The sequence below is a fragment of the Carex rostrata genome, chromosome 18 (genome assembly GCF_964058835.1).
Source record: "Carex rostrata chromosome 18, lpCarRost1.2, whole genome shotgun sequence".
Lineage (NCBI taxonomy): Eukaryota > Viridiplantae > Streptophyta > Magnoliopsida > Poales > Cyperaceae > Carex > Carex rostrata.
In genome coordinates this window covers 3,965,759-3,978,347 of record NC_135935.1, presented here as the reverse complement: position 1 = coordinate 3,978,347, position 12,589 = coordinate 3,965,759, and the positions used below count along the sequence as shown (strand labels likewise).

Here is a 12,589-nt window from a genome sequence, read left to right as displayed (position 1 = left end):
TGTAATACAATTAAACTAGTCCATATGTACGTATTAAGCGAGCACTTGCCTAATTTTCTTTTTTCGATGCACATTATTAGTCCATATGTAATACATACTTTTATATTGCATAAATTTAAAATAACAGTCTAAAGTTTTTCCTTTTGGGCAATTGTGGATACTCGATTATAAACAACTGTTACTCTGTTACACAGATTGACAAGATATACTGTAATTGTCAAACCCTTTATAAATAAATTTGCGCAAACACTTATCAAGCGTCTAAGATCGTTTTTAGTAATCATCATGCGGTATTGAACAACTTTTTTTTTTTTTAATTGGAAGGTAGAAGAAGAGTCTACGTACGTGCATTTCATCATGAAACCAAAATAAAAGATATACAGCCCTAGGCCGAAGGGATACAAATATGTACAGGAAAAATAAGTGTACCATAGCCTTTCTATCCTATTATATGTGTAGTTATATATTACGAGAATGAACACTAGTTAATTAATCTGAAACGGGCTTACATATATACGTCTATTGTTAGTAAAATAACTGACACGTCTTGTCAAGACGCATTGGAGATTAAAAAATTAGGAGCCAAGTATAATTGTAGTTCAGCTATCGCTTTAGGGTAAAGCACGTATTCTAATTAATTTTGACTATGTTTTAGCATGTTATTATTTTAATTTATTTCTGAAAATCTAGGCAAATTATTGGTTTCCAGCTAATTTAGTTAAAGATTTGCCTTCTGCTTATTCCTATTATTTTATTTTATTTTATATAATTGGTTAATATCTATGCTAGACAACTACCGCTGAACCGATCTTTACATATATATGATAACCACGATCGACGCCATTGCAAGCTTAATTAAGAGATACCAAGGTGGTATTGAGTATCTGACACATTTAGTGACAATATCGGTGAAACTTAACATATTTCGTTTCAAAACTTGGATTTGGATTACTATTATCTGATTTATTTATTTATTTATTTATTAGCTTTTGTTAGGTAGCATGATGTGATTGTATAGGACAAATTTTGGGCTGCACAGTTTGGATGTTGGATCAGATACATATATATAGTTGGAATTTCATTGAAACCGGCCCGGATCGATTTCCGGCTGGTCGAAATATATCATTACCCCCAGACCAGGCCTGTTATGTAGGTGCTCATTTCGTTTGTCATAAAGTAAAGCCCAACCCAACAACAAGGGTTGATTAGTTTTGACTTTTGAAAGATATTATTTGAAAGATATTATTTGGACTCTGAAAAGGCGCGTTTCCATCAGTGTCGCGCTCTGTAATTTTTGGAGATAGTTACCTGATTGTACCGTAGCAGAAAAAGGCTGACACGTAGTGAATGCAATGAAATATACTTTTTGTTCCGATCTATATGCATAAGATAATTGAATGTGTGTACCTCTACAAAAATATTGAGTAGAACTAGGGTGTTCTTAAGCTCACCAGTCACCTAGCTTCTTTGTGAGCTTAACTCAAAAATCTATCAAATTGACTTATAATAACACATTCAAACTGTTGAAACCGTTCTACTTCATTAGTAATGCATTTGCATGTCAAATTTATAATTTTTCGAATTAGTTTAGTATAAAGTCAAGCGGTCAAAAGATGATGAAAAATGAACTCATTAAAATTAATTTATATATCATCTTTTTTTGACCGCTTGACTTTATACTAAATTAGTTCAAAATTTTAAAATTTTGACATGTAAACACATCATTAATGAAGCAGATCGGTTTCAACGGTTTTGATGGATCGTTTGAAATCAATTTTGAGTTAAGCTCACAAAGGGGCTTGGTGAGCTTAAGAACACCGTAGTTCTACTCAAAAATATTAATTAGCTACTTCTAATCAGGAATAGATCGGAGAACATTTTGAAATGTACTTTTTGTTCCGATCTATATGCATAAGATAATTGAATGTGTGAATTGTATCTCTACAAAAATATTAATTAGCTACTTCTAATCAGGGATAGATCGGAGAACATTTTGTCAGTTGAATACAAAAGTTATTTCTGATTTAAACCTATATCCTTCCCCATATGTGAAAATAATAATATTTGAAGTAATTACAGAAAAAATGTTGATTTGAATCCATTGGAATTCAATGTAATTTCACATATATAATTGCTTGCATCTCTGTTCGTTGGAATTTGAAAAAAAAAAAAAAAAAAAAGACACAAAATAATCATCACTTCACCTAATTACCCTGTCATATTTCCTCTTGAAATCTCAAATATATTAATTTTCAAGATAGAACAACTTCACAATTGGAACACGTAATTAATTAGAAACTTTCATCCAAAAATTACAAACATCTTAAAACAAACATGGCTTAAGTTCCAACAGACTGTTGACTGGTTCAATTCCGTGATTGTCCAAACACAATTAATCAGTTATGGAAACGACAGTCCCGGCGTATCTCTCCGTGCATTGCAGTCTTAACCTGGATCCTCCCTAGCTTCGTCATGGCACGAGTAAATGCATTGAAAAATGCACGTTCATTTGTAGCGAAACGGTTTATGATCCTGCGAGTGATGGGTTTAGTAAATAAGACCTTGTCGGATGCTAGTACACCCTTGCCCTGCTGCAAATTTTTAAAGTATTCATTATCAAACTTTTGAGGGGTTGTGTTGTCGAGGAAAGCAAATGAACTTGAATTGAAATTTATTGGGCAGGATCCTTTTAGCATGTTTTCAAATTTCGAGTCCATGCCGAGATCTGTTGTAGGGTAGAGTCGGTTGCTGAAGAACTTGCAACTTGCGGCACCGATAGTATGACCCCCTTTGAATAATTAAGGAGTCAATTTTGTTAGTTCACAGTGGTTCACTACTAGTAGTGTGAGTATGAAAGTAATAATTTCCTAAATTAGAGGAAAAAAATGAAAATTTGAGATACCTGACAAGGCGACGAAATCAGTCATAGACAGGTTATATCTTGAGAACATCGTTGTCAGTATATTGAAGGAAAAGTCAGGATGAGGAAGGAAGACAAGTTTTTTTCTTGATATTTTTCCATCATACCTCCCAAGCTCCACTGGCCATGAAGGCCCACCACTCTGTGAACAACAATTTTTAACTTGGTATCAATTTTTTTTCTTCTTTTAATTAATGAATTACCACTAAATAATTAACACGTTGAGAAATTCATGCATGCAAGAAATTTTACCAAGAAGACAGCATCTCTAGCTGCAAGAGCCAATATGTCAGCACAGGACACCTTGTTGGTGCACCGGGGATCACTATCCACTGCCGCCTTGGCCTGCATCACAGTGTCAAACCCCGAAGGCTTGAGTGAAAAATCATCTGGGTGGATCCACTCATCGTCTCCGTTTGCATTGATGATCATTAACGATGCATCACATCCCTGGTCAAGCAAATTATACTGATTTATTTCCAATAAAGGTTCATAATTCTAGTATGCTAGTTGAGAAATCTATTTGTTTGTAAGCAACAGAAGTGAGTGCCCTTTTCACCCTAACAAAACAATCATGGAAGAAGAGACGGAGGGTTGCCGGTGCTGCAATCGGTGTTTGTGCCATCTTTTTCTGAACAGCACCACGCACCAATTTTTCAAGATTTGGGCAGGTTTTAGCATAGTAATTTTGTTTCAAAGCACTAGTATTTTGTGAGAGAATAATAAGAGCGAGGAGTGTTGAAAGTATGACTTGCGCTCCCTTCATTTGGAGTTCTTATTCTTGTAACTTTGGTTTTAAGTTTTTTTAGCTTGCGCAGGGTTTGAAAAGTGATGAAATATTGGTTTATATAGAGTAGCTTTGTAGAGATATTAACATTTTGTTTGGTGAAAGATATATAGAAGATCATATTTGTGTGGTTTTGCCTACTAGCGTAGCCTAATCATTATTGTCTTGTTGCTTATCAATTCATAGATATTGTTTAAAATGAAATATGCATCTCCGAAGGATTTAGTGGTGCAATTAATATGCAATTGGTCGCTTCTTTAATGACATATCTCTTTAGTACGGATCGGATTTGCTTCATTTATAATATAGAAACCAATATTACATAGGAATTTTTTACCTATGCGTAAAGTAAAAAACGTAGTTGTTAATGTGCATGAAACTTCATAATCGATTCTTTATAAAATGTCTCTTCGAGCTATCCTTTTGAAATTATAAAACCAAAATCAACAACTTCTATCTATTTATGAGGTTTACATTGGTTGTAGTACATATTCATTATTTGATAGTTTTTTTTTTTTTTTTTCTCTGAAGAAGCTGATTTATTCTGCATATTGCACGTGTTTCCAAAAACTTTGTTGTAGTACAAAGTTTTAGTAATTAACTTTTTGTTGTAAAATTAAGTTTATATCTTACATGAGAATTTGGGAACTTATTAGGTAGATTTTTTACAAAGCGATGCTGAATTAATGTTGAACATATGAACAAACTAAAACGACGTCCAATTAACGTTCTAATTAGTCAATATAGGATGCTTGCGTACCGAAATTTTTAAAAATACCATTTTATTAAAATTGATAAACCAAAACACCAATCTGGATCGGAATTTATATAATTCGCATGGCCGCTGCCAAGGGAAGCGGGGAGCTGGAACCGGGCCGCTGCGAGAGGAAGCGGGCGCTTATTTGGGCCGCTTCTGGGCCCAGCGGGCTGGGCCGCTTTGGGGGCCAGCGGCCACACTGATTTTGATTTTTTTTTCTTTTTTGGAAAACATAATTTTTTTTTGTATTAAAATATTAGAAATGTTGAATATATTTCTTTGAAAATAAATGAAATACAATATAATTTAATTTATTAGAAAGACTGCAACAAATAACCCGGATTAATATTTTTCTGGCCGGATTTTTCGCGGCTGTAAGAAAAATTAATATATTTCTTTATGTGTTATTGGAAAATAATAAAAATACTTAGATTCTGAGTTATTGATCCCGGTTCAAAATTCACTTCTAGGTAATACAAAAAATATTATGATCCTTCTAGTACATTTAATTTTTTAAAAGTTGTATCTATTTTTAAAAAAAATAAAAACTTTAATTTATTTAATGATTGTTTTTCAAAAATAATTCTCAAAATAGATATAACTTTTTATAAATTAAATGTATTAGAAAGATCACAATATTTTCTGGATTACCTAGAAGTGACTTTTGAACCGGGATCAATAACTCAAAATCTAAGTATTTTTATTATTTTTCAATAACACATAAAGAAATATATTAATTTTTCTTACAGCCGCGAAAAATCCGGCCTGAAAAATATTGATTCGGGTTATTTGTTGCAGTCTTTCTAATAAATCAAATTATATTGTATTTCATCTATTTTCAAAGAAATATATTCAACATTTCTAATATTTTAATACAAAAAATAAAAATAATAAAAAAATTCTGTTTTCTAAAAAACAAAAAAAAACAAAAAAAAAACAAAATTAGTGTGGCCGCTAGCCCCCAAAGCGGACCAAATAAGCGCCCGCTTCCCCTCGCAGCGGCCCGGTTCTAGCTGGCCGCTTCCCCTCGCAGCGGCCATGCGAAATTTAACAATTACAGTCCAATTTGGTGTTTTGGTTTATTAATTTTAATAAAATGGTATTTTTAAAAATTTCGGGCTTGCGTACTTGGACAAGTGTACTGCAATTAAAGTTGGTATAAAGCTGAGAAATTTCAATGTCTAACACATGCATGATGCATCCATGTGCGACAATACAAAAAAAAATATTGCAAACAAAGCTTTATTGTATCACTTGTGATATTAATTAGTGTTGTGTATGTCTTTTATCTCATATATATTTTCATCATATTTAATTTAGCAAGATGCCAAAAATAATAGGATATATTTAGCAGGCTATATTAAGAAGGAAGGATTTAATATTTAGTATATGGTATTTTATGAGGTGTCATTTATAGATTTTTTTTTTTCTAAATTTATGTTGTTATAAATATATTTCATTTGTATATGTAATGGTAAAGTGAAAAAAAATAAAATTATATTCGTCATAAAATTATATTATGTCTCTTGTTTTTTTATGATCTCCAAAAACCCTTACAATTAGTCTTCGAATTACTCCTATGTGGCTATGTATACTTTTCGTGGGGAGTTTTGTTACATGCATCATCCCCTTAAAAGAAATTCACTTTTTTTTTCTCTCTTTGCACTTGTACGTGCAATATTCAGCCCTAAGTTCATGTCGCGATAATAACTTTATATCCCAAATAAAAATAAAAAAAAAATTAGGAATCCAGAAAGAACAAAATGAACAAAAGTTAATTTATTCCTAATTATATAAGTGTGTGTGTGTGTCGCACAATTATGGGTGTGTATCGGCGTATTGATGTAGTTAATTTTATATTGATATTTTTATTTAAGCTAATTATTTTCGATATATATAGTATGTACATGTTTATCTATATAGCATTCGTAAAAAAATTCTTATTCAGTGGTTATAGGCATTTCTAAGGTCAACTTTGAGTGTCACATCCCCTTCATCTAATACATGACCTATATGTCCCATAATTATTTGGCTTGTACTATTCCTCGGGTCAATTTTTTGGTCCAATGGTCTAGATTCTTTCTGGTGCAATCTTATATATGTACGATCGACTCAATCGTAATTTTATCGAAATATATGGACAAATGAAAACAAATGTATTATTATCTCTATAACGTCATAATTAATGTAATACACCGTAACTTTTAGAATATTATGAATTTATACATTTCAATATTATAGTGGAGCGAGCTCATTCTATATATACATATGACATCACAAATGTAAAGCGACCTATTTTGGAATTCGTATCCTCTGCATTAACTCAAAAGGGAATCTTTTGAGTTAATGAATATTTATCATTCGATCTGCTTTAAAATTTGTGCAGACTAAATCCGCACTAATATTAAAGGGCCCCTATATCATTAGCAGGAACCGAATTGGTTCCGTTTAAAATCAAACGGTTGAGATTCATTAACTCAAAAGATTCATTTTTGAGTTAATGCAGAGATATGTTTTCCCTATTTTGGGCTCATGTTCGCCAAACTAAATGCATGACATCATCAAGATATCCTCACTGTAATATTGCAACGCGGATAAAGTTGCATGCAAGAGCAACTCTTGATTATTTAAATTTCCTCCAATGCATCATATTTAATTATCATGACTGCAAGATTAATTAATGCACTATCAACTTGGTGCTATTGTACTTAAGCTTGGTCAATTCTATGCGTAAAGAAAACATAAAGTCGTGATACCCTTATTTAATGGAATAAGATAGCTAGATCCAGAGATAACTATATGATCCTGTAAAGAAAATGTAATTAATTAACATCATTTTATTAATATTTTTTCGTACAAAATAACAAATGCAAGTACATAAATTTTGAAATACCAACTAACTAGCATAAAATGATAAATAAATGAAATAAAGTGTTGTGCAAAAAAACCACTATTACATGAAAATCTAAATGAGAAGTATACCACATTAATTTGGGAACTGGCATTTCTGACGTATCTCGCCGTCTAAGGCTGACTTAACCCCAATCCTGCCAAGCTTAGTCATGGCATCGATAAAAGCTTGGAAGAAAGCTCCTTGGTTTGATGCGAACAAATTTACCGTGCCTTGTGATCTTGGGTCGGTGTAGAGAATCTGATCAGATTCCAATAGGCCCATGCCATTTTGCAAATTCTGGTAGTAGGCATTATCAAATGCGGCAAAGGTCGTGGCATCAAGGAAGACAAAGTTATTAGGATTTAATATAGCCGGGCAAGTAAATCTCAGTTGATTTGCAAACTGTGGGTTCAATGTCGGGTCAGTTGTTGGATAAAGCCGATTGTTGATGAAGGCGCAGCTCGCAACACCAAAAGTATGTCCCCCTAGTGAGGTAGAGGATGGATGTTAGCATAATTGGAAGGAAAAAAATAAGTACAACATATGATAAAAATAAATTTGCTTGCCTGAAAGAGCGATCATATCAGTTTGATCCAGGCCAAAAATAGAAAACATTTGATTTAATTTGTCCAAGTTGTAGTCTGGATGAGGAAGCACGACACTGTTTCTTGTTGACACTTTTCCATCGTACCTCCCGAGCTCCACTGGCCAATATGGCCCACCGCTCTGACATAAGGTAAATAGACCAATTAAGCCATAATTGGACTAAAAACTTTGAAAATAAATTTAGGTCCGTTGCCAGTATATGAGACATACCAAGAAGACTGAATCTCTGGCAGCAAGGGCCAAGATGTCAGCACAAGAAACCATGTTGGTACATTGTGGATCAGCATCAACTGCCGCCTTGGCCTGCAAGACAGTGTCGAACCCATCTAGTTTAAGCGTGAAGTCATCTGGGTGGCCCCATTCGTCATCCCCACTAGGATTAATGATCATGACTGAGGCATCACATCCCTGTTATTGAGTAAAATTACCAGAGTAAGCACAGACGTTGCTGTAAAGTAAATCTCTACGTAGGTGCAAAAACATATCTAGGGTTCATTCATCGATGAAGAAGATGGTTGATTAATTCCAGAAATTTTTACTATCCTTATAATATATAATCATGATGAGTACCTAGGCCGTTAATTGGTCAATACTCAATATATGAAGAAGAAAAGAAGGATACTACTCAAGTCATCTTCATAGTTTTATTTGTAAATTGAAAGGAATGATATGGGAATGTTGACAGTATTGAACGCTTACATTAACAAAGCAATCATGGAAGAAGAGGCGTAGTGTGGCTGGAGCAGTTACTGGTGATTGAGCCATTTTTTGTTGAACTGCACCACGAACTAGGTTTTCGAGATTAGGGCAAATGGTGGCATAATAATTGGTTGCTAGTGCAGATGCCTTGTGCGGATAAAAAACTAAAATCACTGAGAGTATAAGTTGGATTATCCTCATCCCTCTCTCTCTCTCTCTCTCTCTCTCTCTCTCTCTCTTTCTCTCTGTATGCTGAATGAGGTTTTGTGTTAATCTAATTGAGATGGAGGAAAATATGGGCATATGTTGAGTATATATAGGAACATTTCATGTGAAGTACCGTCAACGGAAGAAAAATAGCATTCCATTGTATCAACTATCAAGTAATGTACTACTCTGTTAATTTATCCACTTTATTGTAATCTTTTGGGTAGTAGTTCATTGCGGGTCTTTGGGTCCAATATTATATATATATGTTAAGAGTGGACATGAGAAGGTTCTTTCTAGATTAATTTACTGTCGATCACTCCAAGTTATATAACTGATTCTTGTAAATTGTAATGTACTGGTAAATACCCATGTAAGTCTAAATGTTGTAGTTGTTGATGTTGAATTGTATCTCTACTTTATTTATAAAAATGTCTGACTTGTTTTCTGTGCACAAAGTTTCTTTTAGACAAACATGAATTCAAGTTTTCCATTTAAATATTCATAAAGAACCCTTTAATCGGATTTCAAAGATGTGATCCTCCAGACAAAGCTTTATATTCAATTAAAGTCATTTCTATTTGTATTAATTATAACTCTAGACCATATATATAGATTAAAGTAGAAGTAAGATGTTTTTAAGTTGATTAAGTTCCTTGTGAAATCAATTCTAAAATTTATCCAATTGACGAGTCTAAACCGTTGAAATCCATCTACCTTACGAGTGATGTGTCTATATGGAAAAAATTTTAAATTTCGAATTAATTTAGTAAAATATCAAGCAGTCAAAATTAGAAGATATATAAATTAATTTTAAAATGCATTCATGTTTTGAATGTTTTTTTACCACTCGACTTTATACAAAATTAATTCGAAAATTTAAATTTTTTTATGTAAACGCATCACTCATAAGGTAGATGAGTTTCAACGGTTTGAATTTGTCGTTTGAGCTCAATTCAATAAACTTTAGAATTAAATTCATGAAGGGACTTGGTGAAGATAAGAACACCCTAGTTCTACTCTATAGATTAATCCTTACAAGTAATGTATGTACATCTAAAAAATAGGGAAGGCATGTAATATCTATAGGTAAATTGTGAAATAGGTCCCTTTCCAATCTATTTTATCATGTTTTCCCTTCTTCGGTCCTTCTCTTTCTCCAATTATAGTGATCAGTTTTATTATACCAGTTATCCCGTGTTCAGACCCCTCTACATCATCCTTTGAAAGTTGATATACTCAGGTGCGGATCCAAAGAGGTTCAGAAGATTTCGATTACAAGGGCTACACCTTTCCAATTTTTTTTTTTTTAACTTTAGATAGTATTAGGTTGTTTGCTTTTAATTTTTGCGAGGAGCTTTTACTTCAATTTATGTAAGAATTGAGATTTGAGACCATGTAATATGGTACTCTTTTTATATTAATATTTGCCTACGTGCTTTCGAATTGAAAAAATATAAGCTATTATAATACTTTAATGTCTGTGTTAATTGAATTGCCCAATATAAACATTCAAATAAAAATGGTCCAATATAAACCAAAAACCGGCGCATTCCATTGAATTGTAAAATGTTGGTCTCACCTGTCACATTCTTCTCTTTCTTTTTGTCTCATTTCTTTCTATAGACATACAACAGTTTCTTCCTTTTTCCTTCCATTTTTCTCTTTTTCCCTTGATTTTTCCTCAACCATAGAACGGACCTCAGCTGGAAGGTGTTTTCTTCTTTTCTACTAAATCAAGAGTAGGCACTAGCATATAATGCTAGTGGTCCTCCACAAAAATTTATAATTCAAACCTGACTTTGGGCGGGCAGTTATTTCAATAACTCATTAGTAGTTTCAATATTTTTGATGTGGGGCGTGTTAATATTCTATTGGAATTTAGTATTTATTCATTCAACTTAAACAACTTTAAATATTGTCGTTTATATTTAATTCCATATTATTTATATTAGTGAATTTTTGAGTTTTGTCTTTTATCTTATTAAAAATTTCTTACAAATTAAAATTTATAATTTTTTTTCCTAGTTTCCTAAAGCAAAACATATTTTTTTTCGAAAAATCCGAGCCAATCAATCAGTATAAGGGAACAATCATAGGGCACTACCTCAGAGAATAAACCAATTTGTTCAGAGTAATAATTTGTGATAAATTAATTTTTTTTCAACTGTTTTTTTTCAAGTACAAAACATATTTCTGCAAAACCATGTCTATTATATCTCGTATGTTAAAAAGAAAAATATAAAAAATTATTTTAAACTCTTGATTTTACATGTAAATTTCAACATAAATAATCACGTTATGTTTTTAAAACTAAAGATAATTAATTGTGTATAACTTTTTTATGCCAGTTTTTTATAGACTACTATTTTTATATAAAAATATATATGCACACATTAAAATTCAAAAAAGTATGTGCATTTTATGTTTATTTTTGACCGAAATTCTGGATCCACCGATATATATACTGCACGAAAGAAATTAAACTATATACGTGGGTTCATCCTTTAATATCGCATAAAATGTTTGAGTAAAAGACTAATATTAATTACTTGTTACTGTTTTCGATGCATGCTTATAGTTATATCTTCAATCATCTACGACGACTTTTTCTTTCTTACTTTTATTTTTATTTAATCGAGAAGGAAATTCGAATAAAAGTTCTCATGTTTGAAACTACATAGCGAGTGTTAAATGCCAATTAATTAGATAATAGTTAAGGCAATTTGCAAAGTCAACGTAGATCATATTTATAATATTGCTAATGAATTATATATCAATCGTAACAGGTCATGTCTCATGTGAGTTAAAAACGAGTGTTTCAATCATAAATATATAGAATGTCAAGAGAGTATAAACTTTTATCTCCATCCTCCGCCAAATATTCTAACACATCTTATTTGAATTACATCTTATCTGAATTACATGAATATTGCCTTTTTAACTAAGTGGTACTTTCGTTTTAAAGATCCCACTATCACTGGTAAATGGATAAGTATTTTAATTACTAAATATGGTGTCACTGGTTTGCATATTCCTAGTTGTTCTTCTTTTTGGCCGGGAGTGTTATCTCACTTACAAATTTATGAGTTAGGCATCAATCGAATTGTTAGTAATGATAGGGCAACCTTTTTTTGGTTAGATAGATGGTTAGGTGACTATGCCTTGTATTGTACTTACCCTAATATCTTTAGAATTGCTTCCAACCAAAAGCTTTTAGTTTCTAATGCTTACTCTTACTCTAATCTTGATATTCGTTTTACTAGACAACTAACAGGCATTTTTTTAACATAATGGATCCATTTCTCTAACTCTTTAGTTTATACTTTATAGCAATTTATTTACTGATCCAACCTCTTTCAATAAGATTTCTTGGCGATGGACTAATTCTGGTTTATTCACTGTTCACTCTCTTTATTTGTGGTTGTCATTTACTGGTATTTCAAATAAATCGTATTCTACTTTATGACATTCAGAAATTCCACTAAAAATAAAAAAAATTATTTGGTTGCTTAGACAAGATAAAGTACTCACTAAATGTAACTTAGCTAAAAGGGGATGGCAGGGTAATGTTAATTGTCATTTATGTAGTGAACCCAAGACCGTTGACCATTTTTTTGTGACCTGCCCTTATATTTCTTTGCTTTGGTCATGGATAGGTAATTACAATAACTTTCATTACAATTGTCGTACTATTTTTAACTTGTGACTTTTTGAAAA

The 12,589-nt window shown here is 32.1% G+C and overlaps 2 protein-coding genes across 2 annotated transcripts; both read right to left on the bottom strand.

Annotated features, from left to right (window-relative positions):
- Window positions 1-2,274: 2,274 nt before the first annotated feature.
- On the bottom strand, window positions 2,275-3,766 carry LOC144569447 (peroxidase 45-like). Its single transcript, XM_078319800.1, has 4 exons — window positions 3,480-3,766; window positions 3,173-3,370; window positions 2,903-3,062; window positions 2,275-2,788 (listed from the first exon to the last, which is right to left on the bottom strand). The coding sequence occupies exons 1-4, from the start codon at window positions 3,684-3,686 to the stop codon at window positions 2,397-2,399; spliced, it is 957 nt and encodes a 318-aa protein (XP_078175926.1). The 5' UTR covers window positions 3,687-3,766; the 3' UTR covers window positions 2,275-2,396.
- A 3,498-nt stretch (window positions 3,767-7,264) lies between these two features.
- On the bottom strand, window positions 7,265-8,934 carry LOC144569402 (peroxidase 16-like). Its single transcript, XM_078319740.1, has 4 exons — window positions 8,663-8,934; window positions 8,174-8,371; window positions 7,924-8,083; window positions 7,265-7,842 (listed from the first exon to the last, which is right to left on the bottom strand). The coding sequence occupies exons 1-4, from the start codon at window positions 8,861-8,863 to the stop codon at window positions 7,451-7,453; spliced, it is 951 nt and encodes a 316-aa protein (XP_078175866.1). The 5' UTR covers window positions 8,864-8,934; the 3' UTR covers window positions 7,265-7,450.
- Window positions 8,935-12,589: the final 3,655 nt, after the last annotated feature.

Excerpts from the sequence above, each read along its gene's own strand:
- LOC144569447 (XM_078319800.1), bottom strand. The coding sequence starts at position 3,686 with ATGAAGGGAGCGCAAGTCATACTTTCAACACTCCTCGCTCTTATTATT. Across the intron at positions 3,371-3,479 it reads TCCATGATTGTTTTGTTAGG|GGATGTGATGCATCGTTAAT; the intron begins GTGAAAAGGGCA and ends TTGCTTGACCAG. Across the intron at positions 2,789-2,902 it reads TGATTTCGTCGCCTTGTCAG|GGGGTCATACTATCGGTGCC; the intron begins GTATCTCAAATT and ends AATTATTCAAAG.
- LOC144569402 (XM_078319740.1), bottom strand. The coding sequence starts at position 8,863 with ATGAGGATAATCCAACTTATACTCTCAGTGATTTTAGTTTTTTATCCG. Across the intron at positions 8,084-8,173 it reads CCAGAGATTCAGTCTTCTTG|AGCGGTGGGCCATATTGGCC; the intron begins GTATGTCTCATA and ends ACCTTATGTCAG. Across the intron at positions 7,843-7,923 it reads TGATATGATCGCTCTTTCAG|GGGGACATACTTTTGGTGTT; the intron begins GCAAGCAAATTT and ends CTACCTCACTAG.